The 17,471-nt window shown below is 37.4% G+C and overlaps 3 protein-coding genes across 7 annotated transcripts; 1 reads left to right on the top strand and 2 right to left on the bottom strand.

The window, feature by feature from the left end:
* Positions 1 to 657: 657 nt before the first annotated feature.
* LOC104882322 (extensin) lies at positions 658 to 4,369 on the bottom strand. Of its 5 annotated transcripts, none has more exons than XM_010665137.3 (4): positions 4,223 to 4,369; positions 3,886 to 3,996; positions 2,798 to 3,801; positions 658 to 1,112 (listed from the first exon to the last, which is right to left on the bottom strand). In XM_010665137.3, exons 3-4 carry the CDS (start codon positions 3,744 to 3,746, stop codon positions 778 to 780), a joined length of 1,284 nt encoding a protein of 427 aa, XP_010663439.1. In that variant the 5' UTR covers positions 3,747 to 3,801; positions 3,886 to 3,996; positions 4,223 to 4,369; the 3' UTR covers positions 658 to 777. The 5 variants fall into 5 exon arrangements, with proteins under 5 accessions (XP_010663439.1, XP_010663441.1, XP_010663438.1 ...); XM_010665139.3 differs by having other exon boundaries at positions 3,886 to 3,992; XM_010665136.3 differs by having other exon boundaries at positions 3,886 to 3,980.
* A 1,953-nt stretch (positions 4,370 to 6,322) lies between these two features.
* LOC100265622 (uncharacterized) lies at positions 6,323 to 10,295 on the bottom strand. Its single transcript, XM_010665143.3, has 3 exons — positions 9,966 to 10,295; positions 9,164 to 9,580; positions 6,323 to 7,406 (listed from the first exon to the last, which is right to left on the bottom strand). Exons 2-3 carry the CDS (start codon positions 9,507 to 9,509, stop codon positions 6,454 to 6,456), a joined length of 1,299 nt encoding a protein of 432 aa, XP_010663445.1. The 5' UTR covers positions 9,510 to 9,580; positions 9,966 to 10,295; the 3' UTR covers positions 6,323 to 6,453.
* A 6,127-nt stretch (positions 10,296 to 16,422) lies between these two features.
* On the top strand, positions 16,423 to 17,427 carry LOC100243309 (uncharacterized). Its single transcript, XM_002265691.4, has 2 exons — positions 16,423 to 16,774; positions 16,928 to 17,427. The coding sequence occupies exons 1-2, from the start codon at positions 16,430 to 16,432 to the stop codon at positions 17,351 to 17,353; spliced, it is 771 nt and encodes a 256-aa protein (XP_002265727.3). The 5' UTR covers positions 16,423 to 16,429; the 3' UTR covers positions 17,354 to 17,427.
* The last annotated feature ends 44 nt before the right edge of the window (positions 17,428 to 17,471 follow it).

Raw genomic sequence — 17,471 nt, 5'->3', positions numbered from 1 at the left:
TTAATGTGATGAAAATTTAGAGAAGGCACCACTTAGCATGAGCATGTGGACATCAAGGTAAGTGAGGATGGTGAATGTTGCATTTCACGATCGAGGTGATGATATCCCCACAAACATAATGATAGCTAAAGTTTGCATCGCTACCTCAATCCATATCAGTTCACATCTTATTTTAATTGACAAATCAGGTTGTCACCATTCTACATTCGATCGGGGTGTATTGTCAACTCCCATTTACCTTTCTCTCAACTGTTTTAGGTATTGCTTGACTCTTTTTTTTAAGTTTTTTTCAACTTTTTCTCGCATTATTTATTTGATACCAACCGCTTGAGTTTATTTAATTAGTTTTGGATAAAATTTATTGTCACCCAATTGGATTCCCAAACAACTTATCAGCAACACCTTGTAATGTGATAGGATCGTGGCACAAGTCATGCATTATGCATAGCATGAGTAATGGTGTCAATTGTGGCACGTGTTATGACATGAGTCGTGACACACATCACACATGTCATGTATCATGGTACAAGTCGTGACACACATCATTGTATAACTCCATGTAATTGAAGGTAAATGATGGGCATAAAATGGTTTCCGTAAATGGAGATTTTCTTAGGATTAATCTAAACCTGAGATGCATATATATATATATATATATATAACTAAAATGATGGACATAAAAATGGAGACAGAACTACTTATCAACAAGTCTTGTAACATAAGTTTGAAGAAATTATTTATATTACATTCATCACCATTATGCATGCATGAAATTAATTAAAAGGACGCAGGACAAACGATAATCTGCTTCATGGGATTTTCCACATCATCTCCACCAGCATGCCTCACGAACTCGGCCGGAGTGAAGAACATGCCATGGCAAATACACACGAGACTGATTTGCCCTGTTCCAAATTTATAGAGAAACCCCTCGATCCTCTTCCCATTGGGCCCGGCACCAGTAGTCACCACAGTTGGCATTTGTTTTATGAGCTCTAGACCAGTCTCCCGATCGCTTCTATCAGAAGCCCTAGGCCTTTTGTATTTGTGCTGCAGCAGCCATCTTACTACCAAAGCCCTTAGGATGTCAACTGGGAGACTTTCTGGTTCCACTATATGAAATTCACACAATTTAATTATAAAACTATTAGACTATAATAAAACAATATTAGGATATCAAAGCATAAGCCACCATACACAGAGAGACTAGCTATAAGTTTGAACTCCGGCTAGATGACTCAAGATTTCAAACTCCATGAAATTCAAGACAGCAAATGAATGCTTAAGCAGCAAGCCCATGATCATCTTCTAATGACCATACACATACATAGAAAACCAATGGAAACTTCTTTAGTGCTAGCAGAAAAGACAATCTGACTTACTTCAGATCTTATGTGAAGGCAATTCATTCAATTTCAAAGGAACATCCAGTGGATCATTTCCTTGGTGCTCAAAAGCTAATGGAATAAGAAATGAAAACAAAGCAATCAAAGTGAGCAATTAGGGAACTCATACTTAATTTACATGAATAGCAAATAAAATCCATGTGCTACATGTAGTCATTTTCAATTAAAGATGATTCTAAATAATGAAGGAATAAGTTCTTCAAAGCACAACCATGATATTTTCTTAATTAGTAAAAAGAGTATCAAATATTATAAAACAAACATTTACATTCAAAATACTATGTATTTTAATTCTTGTTTATGCATACAATTTAGAATATTATTGTTTGGAATAAACTTTACAGTTTGGACAATGATGATTAGGTTATCTAATGACATATGAATTATGTGTTATTATTATTGCATGAGTTACCTTATTTTACCTTATTTTTGTCGACGCTTATGCTATCCCTTTTCTTTTACGTTTGTCGTTATGTTGATTAATCATTTATTTTGTCGATAAGCGGTCGGATTGAGATCCTATATTAAGCTTCTACAATCCCCTTTTTTATTTTATGTACTTTGTCGCTACATTAATCATTTACTTTGTCGCTACGTTAATCATCTACTTTGTCGATAAGCAGTCCGATTATGATCCTATATTAACTTTATGCAATCCCTTTTTTCTATTACTTTCGTACCTAAGTTAACAATATACTTTATCACTTAGTGGTCATACTAAGATCCTATTTTAAGCCTTATACAATATTTTTTCTTTTATTTTGTCACTAAGTTGATAATCTATCTTGTTGATAAGAAGTTGGATAAAAAGGTTTTCTTTTGTCGCTATGTTAATAATCTATTTTGTTGATAAACGGTTGGATTAAGAATTTTGTTGCTAGGCTAATAATCTAAATTGTCGATAAGCGGTTGGATTAGCATACTATAATAGGCTTAAACTTTCTCGAGGTCTATTCTAGTATTGTTAAACTTTCTTTGCCTATTTTCTTTCATTTTTTCATTGTGTTTATCATTCATATTAACACCTTATGACTCATTTTCCCAATATTTCAAAATAAATAATGAAAAAAAATGGAAATATAGTTATACAAAACAACATTATAAAAGAAAATATAAACATGCTAAAAGACAGATACATACATACTTACATATATACATACATATGCACACATATACATACATATATCTATATATGTACACACACGTACTATATTCAAATCAAGAGAACAAAATAAATTTATGATACTAGGTAGAAAAGAATGGGAAGATCACTTCTCCACACTCAGATGCATAAAGACATCTAATTTTGTAAATATTTATTAGCCAGGCTAATTAATAAATTTAAACACAAAAAGGAAAAATATATATATAAAAAGGAAGGATATATGCACCTGGAATAGCCATTTTGTGACCCTCGCCTTTGGCTGGAAAATGGGGATGAGTGGGAACCGGAGGCAGTAGAGTAGGGGGAGCAGGATCAGAAACCAAAGGGGATAATTCGGACGGAGAGTGGGGTGCAGGCAACGGCAGTCGGAATGATAATGGAATTGGAGAGAGAGGGGGAGAAGAAGACTGCCGATGTGGCGGTAGGATGGACAATGGCATTGGGCACAAAGGCAGAGAAGAATGCTGCGGAGGAGGTGGCGGTGGTGGTGGTGGCGTTGGCGTTGGCAAGCGGAATGACAGTGGCCTCGGTGACAGAGGCGGAGATGAAGTTGATGGAGTTGGTGGTGGTGGCGGCATGTAAAATGACAACGGAGTCGGAGACAGAGGTGGAGACGACGGTTTTAGAGGAGGTGAGATTGGCGTTGGCAGCCGGAATGACATTGGCGTCGGACACAGAGGCTGAAGAAGAGGTGGCGATGACGGTGGAACTGTCTTGGAAGGCGGAGCTAATTGAAACACTGCGGGCAACAAAACCCGAGTTTGGCTTTGGTTGGGTAGTGGAGGTCTGCCTCTGTTCCTGTTTTTCCCCATCAGCCTTTTCTTCACCTCCTGTCTCCTCATTGTCTGTAGTTCTTTCATCGTCTTCATCTCCAGGACCGGTGGCGGTAATGACATCCCAAGCGAGAGAAATGAGCCCTCCACCGCAAACTCCGCCGGAGGGGGAACATTGGGTTCTCCGGAATCTTCCTCCATAGTGTCGCTTTCGAATACAGAAGATGATAGAGTTAGAACTGGCATTTCGTCGTCAAAGTCGCCGTAGCTTCCTCCCAGAGTCAGTTCAAGATTGCAGCCGGAATCGGAAACGGAATCTCCTGCACCATTCTTCTGGCGTTCGTCGCTTTGCATGAAGTAGTCATGAATTCCATACATGCCATCTTTGCTTGTCCCAGCCATTGATACGCTAGAGTCGTAGGCAAGAACCCTAAAAAGAGCTTTGTTTTGCGTTCTTCTGAAATGGAAACAATCAGAACGCTTGTCAGAAAAAAACTGAGTAGTCAGAAGAAAATCACCATAGCCAAACGAGAAACGAAACCTGAAACAGAGATGCAGACGACACTAAGAAAGCTTTTTAGCGTCACATCACCCCCACAAGAAAATGCAGAATCTTCCAGGAGAAAATCTGTTTTTCTGTGTCAGAAACTGACTGATAAAATGAGAAAAGCAAATTAACAAAATCCCATCTTTACACCCCACACCCAAATACAAAATTTAGCACCAGAGAGAAAGACAGAAATCAAAGTAACAATTTTTCATCTTCAAATCCCCATATCCAGAACCAAATTAACTCGGCAGAAATTAAGAAAGCGAATGAAGAAAAAGAACCAAACCCCAGAAAACCTTTAAGAGATTGTCTGAGTGAGACCTCTCACCAGCACAAGCAGAAGAACTTCACAACGGAGAAACTACTCCAGCGGGTGCCTTGCCGCCGGAAGAATCAGAGAGAGGGAGATGGAAGGCAAGGGAAAGCAGATGGGTGAAGAGAAAATGGGAGCTTGGACGTTTATATAGAGAGCTGTCAACTCATTCAACAATGCCACGTACTCTTCACTCAGATATCAGTTTCACGTACCATTTACTCCGCTTCCCACTCTCCCATTGACCGCCACGTATTCACCTCTTTCCTGGGCTATTTCAGTGAACAAAAATTTATTCCATTGGTTCCTGGACAAAACAGCCGTGTCCTCCGGTTTTGAGAAAACAGCGGTAATTAACTTGTATCTAGGTTTCAGGCTTTCAGCAGCTGTCTTTTCATGGGCTTACAACACGTGGCATCCACAGGGAGAGCCAGGTTCAAAATGTATGTGAAACAGCTCTCTACAAGCTGGTAACTGGTAAGTAATTAAGTTCCAGCACCGCTCTGATCTCGCCGGACGGTGGGGATTTGGGAGTGGTCCATCTAGTGAAGAAGGGGCAATGACTTCATTAGCAACGCCACGGAGGATACGCCTGGAGATGAACTGCTGCTACTTTCTGCGAATCTCTTGTGGCATATATGGAAGATATGTCATAAAAATTTAAAGCCATTAATGTTTAATATCTGGTTTTAAGCAATTGGATCTGAACAGATTGATGGTGCTAGCTGTTTGATCTTCTTCAACAAAACACAAAACCTACTTACAGGTCAATGGAACACCTCACACTGGTGAAGAGCAAAACCCGGGCGAGGAATGGAAGGGGGGTGGCACACGTGTTGGAAAAGGGTGATGGAAGCAACAGGTGTAGGAAAAGGAGATATAAGAGACGTGCCCCACCGCTCAGCTCATGTAGGGCCATTTAGGATTACATCACCTCATGCCACAGTCCTTTTCAGGTGTTTGTTCGTTCCCTGGCCCCCTTTTCATTTTGCCCCTTTTCAATTCAAGAAATTGTTCAAATTTCCTCACCAAGTAAAACAATGAGGATGGTGTCATGTTTGATGAAAGATTCGCTGCTTTATCGAAAAGGACAAGTTGGAGAGAAGTGGAGATATGTATGAAAGTAAGTGGGGTTAGGTCTGCATGCATGGTTGGAGACCTCTAGTTTAAAATATGGCCAAAAGAGCATTTCATCATCATTTCTGTTGTCTCTGAGTCAGTTTGGAAGTGAGCTTCGAGTTTGGTTATCAGCACATGGAACCCATGTCTTCATGTGCTATGTCCTCTTCCTCACTTTGGATGCAAGTATCCCTTTCGAGGGTTCACACTCCCCGTATGAACAACTCTAGGGCTTCATAAACACTTCACTGCCAACCACATAGGGTTTCATACTCTCATCAGAGATTGCTATTTTACTATGAAAAAATGCTATAGCAATGGAGGTTAAGGTTTCTAATTGACAAGCAACAACTAGCAGTTATGATCTTTGGTGGCTCTGATCTAACAAAAGGGTCTTGCCTCAATGATAAAGACCAGCAAGAAGTACTGTATTTAAGATTGACATAAATGCTGAATCAAAACTCTTCCACCATGTTCTTCTGGTGATATCAAGGTGAAACTCACTAGAGAGTAATTCAATCTCACAAGCAGTACTGTTCATCAAGAACCGGATTTGACAGTAACATGTAAAAGAGTAGTCCTGTACACTTGATCAATAATTAACTTCAGCCACAACCCATTCTTCCCTTGTATATATATCTTTCATGGCTGAAAGGAAAATGATCATCAGTTTACTTCAATGTCAAACCAAACATGCTTGCTGCACTTGATTCATTATTCTTGGCAGGTATTCTGGAGAACAGAATATTCCAAGAGAGTAAAGGATCTCTCTAGCAAGAAAGGATGAAGATACCAGCAAAACCTTAACAAAGCTGTGACCCTGCTATGACACCTGAATCAGAGGTCAGCAAGAGTGTAGCATGACTAACAGCACTTTGTTCATTACTACTCTCGACACTTGAAGTGTCAAAAATGCACAATAAACATGTATATGTAATAGAAGAGTCTGAAAATAAAAGCAATATGATCACCATGCCAAATGAGAAGGCTATAGGGTTAAAGCTATCATCAAACAAAATATATAAAGTAATAAAACATAATAGGTCTATGCCATTAGGGAAAGGAAAAGGCTTGCAAACAACCAAGTTCAAACAGGGTCATAAAGATAGAGGTTTACAGCAACTTAATTAAAATATAAAATCCTTTAGCGGAAAAAACCCATCCAAGATTTTGGCCCAATTATCAATTATTGGTTTCTTCTTTGCGCTTCCTCCGGGCTTCTTTAGGTCAGCAGCTTCAACTTGTTCATCATCAGAAGTTTTGGGAAGAGTACCAGCAATTTTCGTTTGAGCTGAAATCAACTCTATCATTGCATTTTTCTTCGACTCAAGTAAATTAGCCAATTCCACACGACGAGTTTGAAGCTGTAAAATCTGATGATCAAGCATCCTAGCAGCATATAGATTGGCACTCACATCGACTTGCAGATCGCTCAATGTTATAATCGAATCTCTGTATTTTGTCCACGAGCAAGCAACTCGTAAGATGTTGGACTCTAGCTCAGAGAACAGTGTTTTTATTTCCATGTTTAAATCCTTGAATTCTACTATGTCATCACTCAGCAAAGGTATCTCCTCGACCATCTTCAGCATTGCAAGTTGAAAAGGATTGAAACCAGCATTTTCCTTCAGTGCAGTTGAAAGATGTAATGTTCGGGCCAAGGTGTCAGGATCAAGCAGTAAATGATCAAAATCCAGTGAGAGGATAGCAGAAAGCCTATTGCGTGCTTCTTCATAATCACCTCCTTGATTGTAACAGATGGGATCCTCTGCAACAGCACCTTCTGGATTGTATAAGATGGGAACCTCTGCAACAGTAGCCAATGTCTCAGCACATGCGAACTCGGTAGGGCTAAAGAATTCATTGAATTCTGCAAAGCTTATTTCTGTTGAAACATCTACAGGAACGTCCAGCACAGGTGTTGGAGCTCCTCGAGTCGTAAGAGAAGAGTGATCATATGTTCCCACTGAAGCTGCAGACTTAAGTTTTCCTCCTTGAGGGATTTCTATAGAACGCTTTCCCTTATTTCTTCTTCCTCGTACTTCAGCCTTATCCTTGGCTTGATATGGTAATGGTATTGCTGAAAAGAATAAGAAGGAAGGCTATAAAATAAAGTACAATACAACTTGCTAGTCTAGAAGAATAAAAATGTAGCTAGATTCAAATATTCATGTTAACATTAGGAGGTATACAAATGGCAATGCATATAATCAAGATAACCCTAAACACGAATAAGGACCAGGATCTTAGAAGAAAAAGTATAAGATTAGAAGTTATATATCATCATTCATTTGTTCACTGCATACTTTTGTGTCATTTACTAATGCTTTAACACATTGCATCTTGTGCATTACGTTTTGACGTAACAATAACTAATTTAGCTCTAAGTTATTAGGGAATTAAACAGATTTCATGTTTTTTTAACCAAATCGTTCAAACCAGTACATAAATTTTTTTCCTTCAAAGAAAACAAGAACCTAACTTTAGTTTGGGGAGAATTAGTAAAATTGATGACTCTTAGTTTCATGGACTAATACATAAGGATGCTTGAAAAACTACTGCAAATGCTATTGATAACAGACCTAGAATATTTTTGGGGTGACCATGATTGTGAACGTATGACAACACCAAATTAAGTGATGACATGATTGCGCAGGAATGACAAGAAACTTTCTATACATCATTTCCAGAGTATTTGTTTTCATCAAATCCTTAACTAAAAACCAGAGGAAAACAAGATGCGAAAACAAAAATTAGCTTTTTCATTGGATTCAGATACTATATTAGGATGATTTTAGCTGCAACTTCACCTTTCTTATATTTTGTATACTTTTGACGAAACTAAAGACCGTAGAATACTTGTTCGTTAAGCTGTTTCATCGTTACTCTTTAATGAGGACACGTGGGCTAGGTTTAGTTTCTATACCTGATTTATGTTTCCTATTTTTCTAGCTCATCGCTTTCTTCTTTTGTCGATACATGATAGGATTCAGAGCCCTCTACGTCATGAATACTAGGTATAATTTTAACTCATGATTTCAGTGAGGTGCTTTGGATCATCTTTGCATGTGATTCTAATTAATATTTGAGGTATAAGAACTATGAGCTCACAAATAAGAAAGGCAGATTTGACTGTGCTCAAAGTATCAAAGTTAAATCCCCAATGCAGGGTTAATTAGGGAGAGTCTTGGTTCAGGAATATTACTGAGAAGACCAGGTTCAGAAAATTTAGAGGTAGGCCCTCAAGAAATACAAAGAAACCAAGGGGACCAAGAAGGTGTCTTCCTTAATAAACAATATAGAAGTGGTGCTTGTGCACACATGCAAACTTCTACTGTTATAGATCCACCATAGTGAGTTTCATTTATCACCATGGATGGGATATTATTTGGTGATTTTAGTTTTGTTACTGTGAATCTTTTTGTCTTTTTTCCTTTCTTTTTTGTTTTTTTTACCTTTTTGCTGGTTAAGAAAAAGGCTTAAAGCTTAACAAAGATTATCATTTGTCTTATTCCTTTTGGGAGATAACCCTCTCATTTTGTTTAGTACAATAGGATTTTTCTTCACTTTGTTACTCTTTTCCTTCTATGTTGTGTGAAATCTTCAAATTTTATGTTTTTTAACAGCAGTATAACTTGTGGTTATAGAACAACCAAACACAAGACCAGATCCTATATCATAATTTACAGGAAACATCGATATAAGAAATCACAATATTTATGAAAAATCATAATCAGAGTGAAAAGTATATATATGTGTGTGTGTGAACCAACATTGGGCAAACCTACTAACAAAGCAAGTTAAACATAGATGTATATGATTAAAGAGAGCCCTTACTCTTGACAAGGTCTTTGATAATGGCACGAGAGTCAGTGCGTGTCTTTGCACTATCCCAACCAGGCAACCCAAAAGGTGACCACCCAACAGGACGATCTAGCAGTTTTTTCCGGGCCTGCACGACTTTCCTCTTCCTTTTCTCCTCAACACTACAATTCAATCCATAAGCGAGGACTTGAACAGTAGCAGCTGCCTTTCTTTTCCGGTCGGCTGCAAACAACTCTATGTTAGGATTTGTCTCTTTCTCCTCTGCAGATCCGTTTCCAGATAGATTGTCTGAGTCTTCTTCTTCAATTTGGTCGGGTATCTCAAACTCAGGAGCAACATTTTTGCCAGGGTCATCCATGGTAAAAGGTATAGAAAAGAACAGAACGATAGTGCAGCTCCTGTGCTGGTCTCCTTCTAGAGTTAGGGTTTCTGACACAAGATCAAGTAAGAGTCAGATTATGAAGTTCAATTCCGTAAGAGATGTACCAACAAGAAATCATAGCCAAACTAGAAGACAAAAAGAAGAAAAAAAAATTCTTTTTGATACAAGATCAAACACATATCTTGAGACGCAGAAGCTTGAGCTTAAAGAGATACACCAGCAAGAACAATAATCAGAATAGAAGAGAAATGTAGATAAGAAAAGAACAAAAATAAAAGAGTTTCTGATACAACACAGAGGAATGATCATAACCCAGATCCAGAAGTTTGATTCTTAAAGAGATAGAGCAGAGATGAAACAGCAAGAATCATATAGTGTAAAATGTAAAACTTGGACAGATAGAGATAAATAAATAGCACTGAGCAAGCATACGGCTAATTAATACTGATTTCCTCCAAACATATATAGCCTGGCCGGAATTCAACTCGAAGAAGAATTCCGACCACAACCTCGACCTCAGCCGGAGAAATGAGAGAGAAATTGAGAGTGAGGAAGAAGAGAGAGAGCAGCGAGATGGTTTTAAGTAGAGAAGAACGTAATAGCCACGTAGAAGCGGCGCCCTTGTAGGGAAGCCACGTAGAAGGGTTTGTATCTGCTGCGCCCCGTCCTATCTTAATCCCCTGAGACTCCTTTTTCATCTCTCCCCCACCTAACCCAAATTAGCGTATGCATTCCACAGGAGTGCGATGCATGCGAGGCGTAGGATGACTGGATGAGTTAACTGCGATGGTCGGGAGGAAGAGGAAGAATACGATGGATGAAAATTCAAAGAGGGCCAAAAGTGGGGGCCCAGGAGAGTGATGAAAAGCGTGGGAGATTTTGTCTTAAATGGAACAAGAAAGGGCCCCACATTGTCTTGTTCTAGTCTTGTCCCCTTCTTGACTCTGTCTACATGCCTCCTAAGTCCTAACCCCGTCCTCAGCCACACAAGTTGCTCCGCCACCTCACCATCACGTCACCACCCTAAAATTATTTATTTATTATTAAAAAAAATAATATCAATAAAAAGAATATCGCATGGTCAAACCATAATTTTTAATTTTAAACAAGGTGGTTTTGCTTTGAAACATACATGCATATTTGACATCCACTTACTTAAATAACACAAGTTCTTTAACATATGAATTCACCTATTAAATTTCAATAATCTTATTTTATTATTATTTTTTAAAAACATTTAGAAACCATTTATAAAAATAATTTACAAGAAAGGAGAGTGAAAAGGGCGATACAATGATTAGCCTTTCTCGTGTCCAAATTAAGTTATTTCCAATTACAAAATAATCAAATCTAAAGTAAATGGTTGTTTTAATAATTTAATTTAAGCCATTGAGTAAATTAAATATATTTAATAAAATAATTTTATGATATGACTTAAAGTTAATTTATCCTACTTTTTTATTCTCATTTACCCTAATCATCTCACGGTCTCTCATTTACCCTACTTATAATTTATAAGAATAAATATGTTAATTTAATGAATTATAATAAATTTTAAGTTAATTTTATAAAATAATTTTAATACTTAAAATAAGAATTAAATAATAAATTTTAAATCAACAATTTAAATATAATTTAACTTAAATAATTAAATAATAAATATTAAATTTCATCAAACCCCTCTAAATATCATATAAAACTTAATATTTATTCTTTAATAATTTAAATTAGCTTTAAACTTAAAATTTACAATTTAATTTTTATTTTAAATAGAAATATTGTTTGATAAAATTAATTTTAAATCTTAAAATTAACATATTTACCTTGTTAATTTTTGTTAACTAAACAAATGGGCAAAAAAAAATAAATTAAACTAAATTATAAATTAGCTATTTTAACCTAATAATTAAATTAACTTTTATATTTAAGTTATAATACTAACTTATTTTACCAAACATGCTTAACCTATTTAATGACTTAAATTAAGTTATTAAGTCATTAACTTGATTTAGCAAACACCTTCTAAGTCAATAATCAAGATAAGTGAAGGTACAAGGTAAAAGATTCGGACCATACCCTGATTATTCAAAAACCTGGTCCAGTATCCCACCATGCACTTCGGCCCAAGGCCCAAACCTTCTTGATTACAGACCTTAGTGGATCAGATACTCCTTGTTATGGATAATAATACTCCATAAAAGTTACATGATAAAAATCATCAAAAAAAAAAAAAAAGATCCTAATCTCGATTTACCAACTTTGAGGTCATATTCAGGCCATGCTTTAATCAAATGGGTTCACTTCATATCCAAAGTAAAAACCCCGCCCATTGCCAGAATGCTTATAATGGCTTCCTAAAGTGGTACCTATTCAGGTTGGCCCACCAGAATAGAGAATGAAATTGGTAAATAATCAAAGCCATGAACACAACTGAAATCAAAAACTTAGAAACTTCATCATTTAACATTCAAAACTTAGAAAGCAAAAACATGGAAAGCTCATCAGTTTAACCGAACCTTAAACATGATCCATGAAAGCAACAAATTTACTCATTTCAGCGGTGGGGAGGAGAGGAATTATTGCTAGTTTAATAGGAAATTATGAACTGACATAAGAAGTGAACATCCATCTTCAAATTGCCATGTATTCACCAAAATTCCGCATCAAAAAGATGGATCCAGCAAAGAGCCCTGCAGCACGAAGCAGTTTCTGCAAGAAAAGATGGGGAAAGTAAGAAGAAAGAAAACAAAATGAAAGAGTGGGTAACATTTGGAACGAAATCCAGTGTGCACCATGAAAAATGATGCCACCCTCTTTAAGGAACACACATCATATAAGTTGGAATACAAATGGGGGGAGCACCTAATACTGCTGCTACCACAGACACCCTACAACCCTTCAAGTGTCCAAGCCCCAAACCCAGTCAATATGGATGATTATTCCCACTGACTTCTAAACCTTTCACAGACTTCTAAACCTTTCACAATTTGAGAAAGCAAAGAACAGTCTTAAGGAGGCTGACTGGATTGTCCCTGCTCTTCAATCAACTAGTAAGTTCCTACTTACTTTATAGGTTAATTTATTTTTCTTTTATCATTTCCAACAGGTTAATGTATACAATCTGCACATTATTCCTGAATTGTTTCTATGAATTTACTTGGAACACAAATTGCACCCACTAAATGCAAGACAAAACAAGGAGAGTCCATCAAATTCATGATGTGGAACCCTATTGAATAGGAAGAGACAAAGTTGATAAGATCAGAATCTATCCCCGACAACCAAACACTTAAGCCAAACCACAATCCCAATACTCAATAATGACATCAAAGCCTTAAGTCTTAACTGTTTGGGTTGATTACATCAATATTGCCCTCCATTTAGCATTACAATCTGAACACTTATGACATTAAAATTTTCAAATGATACTGTGATCTGGTTCCAAAGTGAAATGCATCAAATTATTTAAATTATGGATTTAGACATCGAACTTTCGCACTATATTAAAAACAGCACAAAAAGGAAAGCTACATGCAAGTAATCATATCAACTTGGGTTAGGTAGCATTAGGGTCTGCCTTCTTCTGTGCCACCACATATTTAGTCAAAGGAGGAGGCATCTTTAGCAAAGAAGCTGCGTGTCTTCAGAAAAGGAGCAAAGAGAAGTGTGTGTGTCTGCGTGTATGTTTGTTTGCTTGTTGGTGCAGCATTTGTGCATTTGTGTGTGGTAAATAAAAAATTTCTAAACAAGAAGGGAAAACCATGAAGACCACCAAATAAATATAAGAGGAAAAACGAGAAAAGAGAAAATAAACATCCTAGGAACAAAGTTAGAAGCCAAAAATACATCCCTAGAATAAACTGTTCACCAACCCCACACCTTTTTAAAAAAAAATAGGTAAAGGAAACGTATATTAAAAAGAGAAACGCCAAAAAAGCGTCCCAAAGTACACAAGGCACCAACCCCACACCCTACCATCCTGCACAACTTACTAAGGAAAAGAGCGAAAGAAGAAAGGCTAAAAAAGGGGAAAATATATTAAAAAGAACATAGAACAAAAGGTCAAAATCCAAGTTTAATAATCTGGATGAACAATATAGAGATCAACAATCAAAACATATGATGAAAACTCCATAACAAAATTAACTGGACATTTGGCAACATCTTGTTTTCATATCCAGATGTAAGCCACAAGTACAAAAAAGACTAGCTGGATGTTTTCAATTCTACACCACCCAAGTTCTACTTCCAATACGAACACAACCATGTCAACTCCATTTTATAGAGCATTTTGCTTTCCGTATAGTGTGTTGACCACAAATCAGGCTAACAACACCTTAAGTGCATTCATTGTGCAGTTGGATGCATTAATTAGCCAGTCCAGATGTTCATTTAAAAGATAACCAATTGAAGTCATGGTTCAGAGTCGTGGTATGACCTTGGAGGGTTCCGAGGCACATCAGTCTCAGTGTCTTGGCTCGATATTGGGCAATACACAAAATAAGATAGATTAAAAAAATTTTAAAAAAATAAAAATATAATGATTTTTTTTTTATAATAAACATAATTAAATAAACTTTAAAAACTTAAAAACATATTAATGTAATAATAAATGTAATGGTTTCAATGTATTATTAAGAACAAATTAGTGTATAAAGTAATCATATATTTTGATATGATTGCCATAAAAATAACACATTAACCAAATTGAAGCAATTCATATCATAACTAACAATATAAAATAATAATCTTCAAATTCCCATTTATGACACACATCAGCTTTTAAAATAATAAATAATTTTTATATAAAATAATACATTTACTCTTTTATCTTCAAATTCCCAATCCCACACCACAAACAAAGTATCCCATTTAGCCTCCTCTACAGCCGCATGCCCACACCGTGCCAGAGCCAAAGCAAAGAGAAGCAACACCTACATACAGAGATTGCCGTTGATGGAAAAATGAGAAATTTCTCACCGATCAACGACATCGCTGACAGGAAGGGTATTTTCTTTCTTCTCCTTCATCACGGTTAAGGTCATGGGTTTTAAAACTCTTCCTTTTGAAGAAAATCTATGATTTTTAAGAGATGTTTCAATTTTGGTTGCTCCTTCTTGTGATTTGAAAGGGGAAAAAAAAGATTTTTGGGTAAAACTGGGAAATATTTTGGATCTTTAACCAAGTCAACTCGAAATCTCAACCAAGTTAACTGGGTTTAACTGATTCTAGGGCGATATGATATTGGGTATCGAACTCAACACGGAAAGCCCCGAGGCAAATATGACTCAACTGAGTTGAGTACCGAACTCGGCCAATACTTTGAACCCTAATTGAAGCTTAAAAAATGATCAAAAAAGAAAGCAATATAGATTAGTGAATAAAAGGATATAAACAAGTAAATGGTTTTTTTTTTTTTTCAAAAACAAAAATTTGTTACATAAATTATTAATTACAAAGAAAAACGAGAAATCCTTCCAAAATATGAAAATAGGCATAAACATTGATGAATAATAGTGGTTAATCTCATATTTAATTTAGCCATCCACATGAAAATCATTCCTTACATTGCCTTAACCTGAAAGAAATTCCTCACCACATCCACAAAACCTCCATGAAGGATCTACCCGAAAAAAAATGTCCTGCCAACTATGCATCCAAGAGAAGCCATCAACACCAACTCCCCCCACCCCCCAACAAACAAGATGTACCAAAGCCCCTATCATCATAATCATTCAAACTCTCATCAATTCCCCCAACCTGAGGCCAAAAAATCCAAATTGCCCATTCACCCATCTTTTGGGAAAACAAATACAAGTCACTTGAGAAAGTGAAGATTCAAAAACAAAAAGGTATAACAATGAAGTGAACCTACTTGAGAGCTTGAACCCCCTCTGTGATAGGCTTCCAAAAAACCTAGCCTATAAGTCCCCCCCATCCTCCCTGCTGCAACAGCCGGATTCCCACTAACCAACTTTGCACTCCACAACTTTCTCCACATTCTATCCTTTCAACCTCCACTCCAAATAAAGTTCAATTCAATATAACTAAAATCCAAAACCCTCCGGACAAAAAATCTTTCACAATTCAACAAATGATTACTTTAAACTCCGCCCCAGCTCAATAACCACAATATCACTCTAGAATGCATTAACGTTAAACCCAACAACAATGAATATAGCATCCAAACAAAGGATAAATGACATGCAATACTAAAAAAATACCAAATCACACGAACAGAGGGACTTCAAAGAGAACTGTGACTATCATCAGCAATACAGCACAAAATCGAAGCATCCAATCTCTGAGTCAAGCATTACACAAGACCCTAAATCTGAAACCTTCCGCGTAGGAGTGAATACAAACCCCAAAACTAAAAATCTAAAACAACGATTCAACACAGCAACGGATAACCTAAATCTAAAAACTGGAAACTCTTTCAACTGAAAGAAAATCATAGAATATGTAGACCACGCCGAATCGACGAAAAGAAAAAAGGAAAACAAAAAGTAAAATACCGAAAATAAAGAGCGGAGAGAGATACCATGTTGAGAGCCCATTTCTCCTCATCATGAATCTGGGCATTCCAGAACGCTTTGATATTGTCCAACGAAACCACAGTGTCCGCCATCAATGAACGACAGTGAGCTTCTGGTTGGATTTAGGGTTTTAGGGCTGGTCTGAGAGACAAAGAGAGCTTCCAAGTTACAAGCCTTTTTTTTTAATCTTGTTTGAGGGGTTTTTGGGGTTTAAGGGTTTGAAGAGCAGAAAGAAATTGGGCGGGCTCTTATTATCGGGCTGGGCTGGAGAAGTGAGATCTGAGGCCCAAGTGGCCTAAAGCGATCCTGGGAGGGGTGGGGGCGGGCCCTTGTTAAGTGCGAGTAGGCAACGAGGTAATGACACGTGGACAAGAGCAATCCATCCCTCGTCCACTCAATGAGGCTGGCTGGGGAGAGATGAGACAGAGAAAGAGAAAGGGCAGCCTGATTCCTCCAACAAAGGCACCAAAACTCACCAGAAGAAAAGGGAAAAAAGAGAAAAAAAAAATGGAAGTGAAAGCCATTGCATTCGGTGGGAGCAGCAGAGGATTATCATCGGCATCATCGGCATCATTCATCACTTCTACTGTTAAAAGAAGAGAGAAACCCCCTCCACCTACTTTCTCGCCACTTCTCATTCATTCCATGGCTACCCAGAAGCCTACTCTTCCACCTGCCTCGAAAACCATTTCCTCCAGAAAGGTCAGTCACTCTCCCTCACATCTTCTTCAAATTAGACCATTGGTGGAGTTGATTTTCCTGTTATTCAAAGCCACAACCATCTGTGTTGTATTTTTCAACTGCAAATTTTACAATTTAACTGTGACATATGGGTTGTCTGCAATTGCATTGCAGGCTTCGACTGTCTTCCCTCTGGGGGAGAAAGGTCCTCGCAGCAGTCCTTTGGCAACACCACCGCCAATAAAGCTGCTAACAAGGGTTGAGCAGCTCAAGCTTCTTACTAAAGCAGAAAAGGCTGGCTTGCTGTCGGCAGCTGAGAAGTATGGGTTTTCCCTGTCAAGCATTGAGAAGCTGGGTCTGCTATCAAAAGCAGAAGAATTTGGAATCCTTTCAGCGGCAACAGACCCCGGAACCCCAGGGGCTTTGCTGAGCCTCAGCTTGGTGTTGCTGCTTCTGGGTCCTTCTTGTGCCTTCCTGGTGCCTGAGGACTACCCCTGGGAGGTGGCACTGCAGCTGGTGGTTGCTCTGGTTTGTGTGGTTGGCGGGTCTGCAGCTTTCGCTGCATCAAATCTTGTATCCAACTTGCAAAAATTGAAATGAACTCTCACCAAGTCATCAAAATGGGATTATATGTTGGATTGATAGAAAAATGGGCACTCTTATATGATTCTTCATTCCGATGTGTTGCTAAAAATGACCATACTGACTTTGATTTTGT

Source organism: Vitis vinifera, chromosome 17 (genome assembly GCF_030704535.1).
Source record: "Vitis vinifera cultivar Pinot Noir 40024 chromosome 17, ASM3070453v1".
In the NCBI taxonomy this organism is placed as follows: Eukaryota; Viridiplantae; Streptophyta; class Magnoliopsida; order Vitales; family Vitaceae; genus Vitis; species Vitis vinifera.
The sequence above is the reverse complement of the archived record's forward strand: the minus strand, read 5'-3'. Positions and strand labels throughout refer to the sequence as shown.

Bases quoted from the DNA above. Each gene is read 5' to 3' on its own strand.
- LOC100243309 (XM_002265691.4), top strand. From the start codon at position 16,430: ATGACACGTGGACAAGAGCAATCCATCCCTCGTCCACTCAATGAGGCT. The intron at 16,775-16,927 runs GTCAGTCACTCT...ATTGCATTGCAG, and splicing joins AAACCATTTCCTCCAGAAAG to GCTTCGACTGTCTTCCCTCT.
- LOC104882322 (XM_010665137.3), bottom strand. From the start codon at position 3,746: ATGGCTGGGACAAGCAAAGATGGCATGTATGGAATTCATGACTACTTC. The intron at 1,113-2,797 runs GTGCATATATCC...AATTTCATATAG, and splicing joins TCACAAAATGGCTATTCCAG to TGGAACCAGAAAGTCTCCCA.
- LOC100265622 (XM_010665143.3), bottom strand. From the start codon at position 9,509: ATGGATGACCCTGGCAAAAATGTTGCTCCTGAGTTTGAGATACCCGAC. The intron at 7,407-9,163 runs GTAAGGGCTCTC...TATTCTTTTCAG, and splicing joins TATCAAAGACCTTGTCAAGA to CAATACCATTACCATATCAA.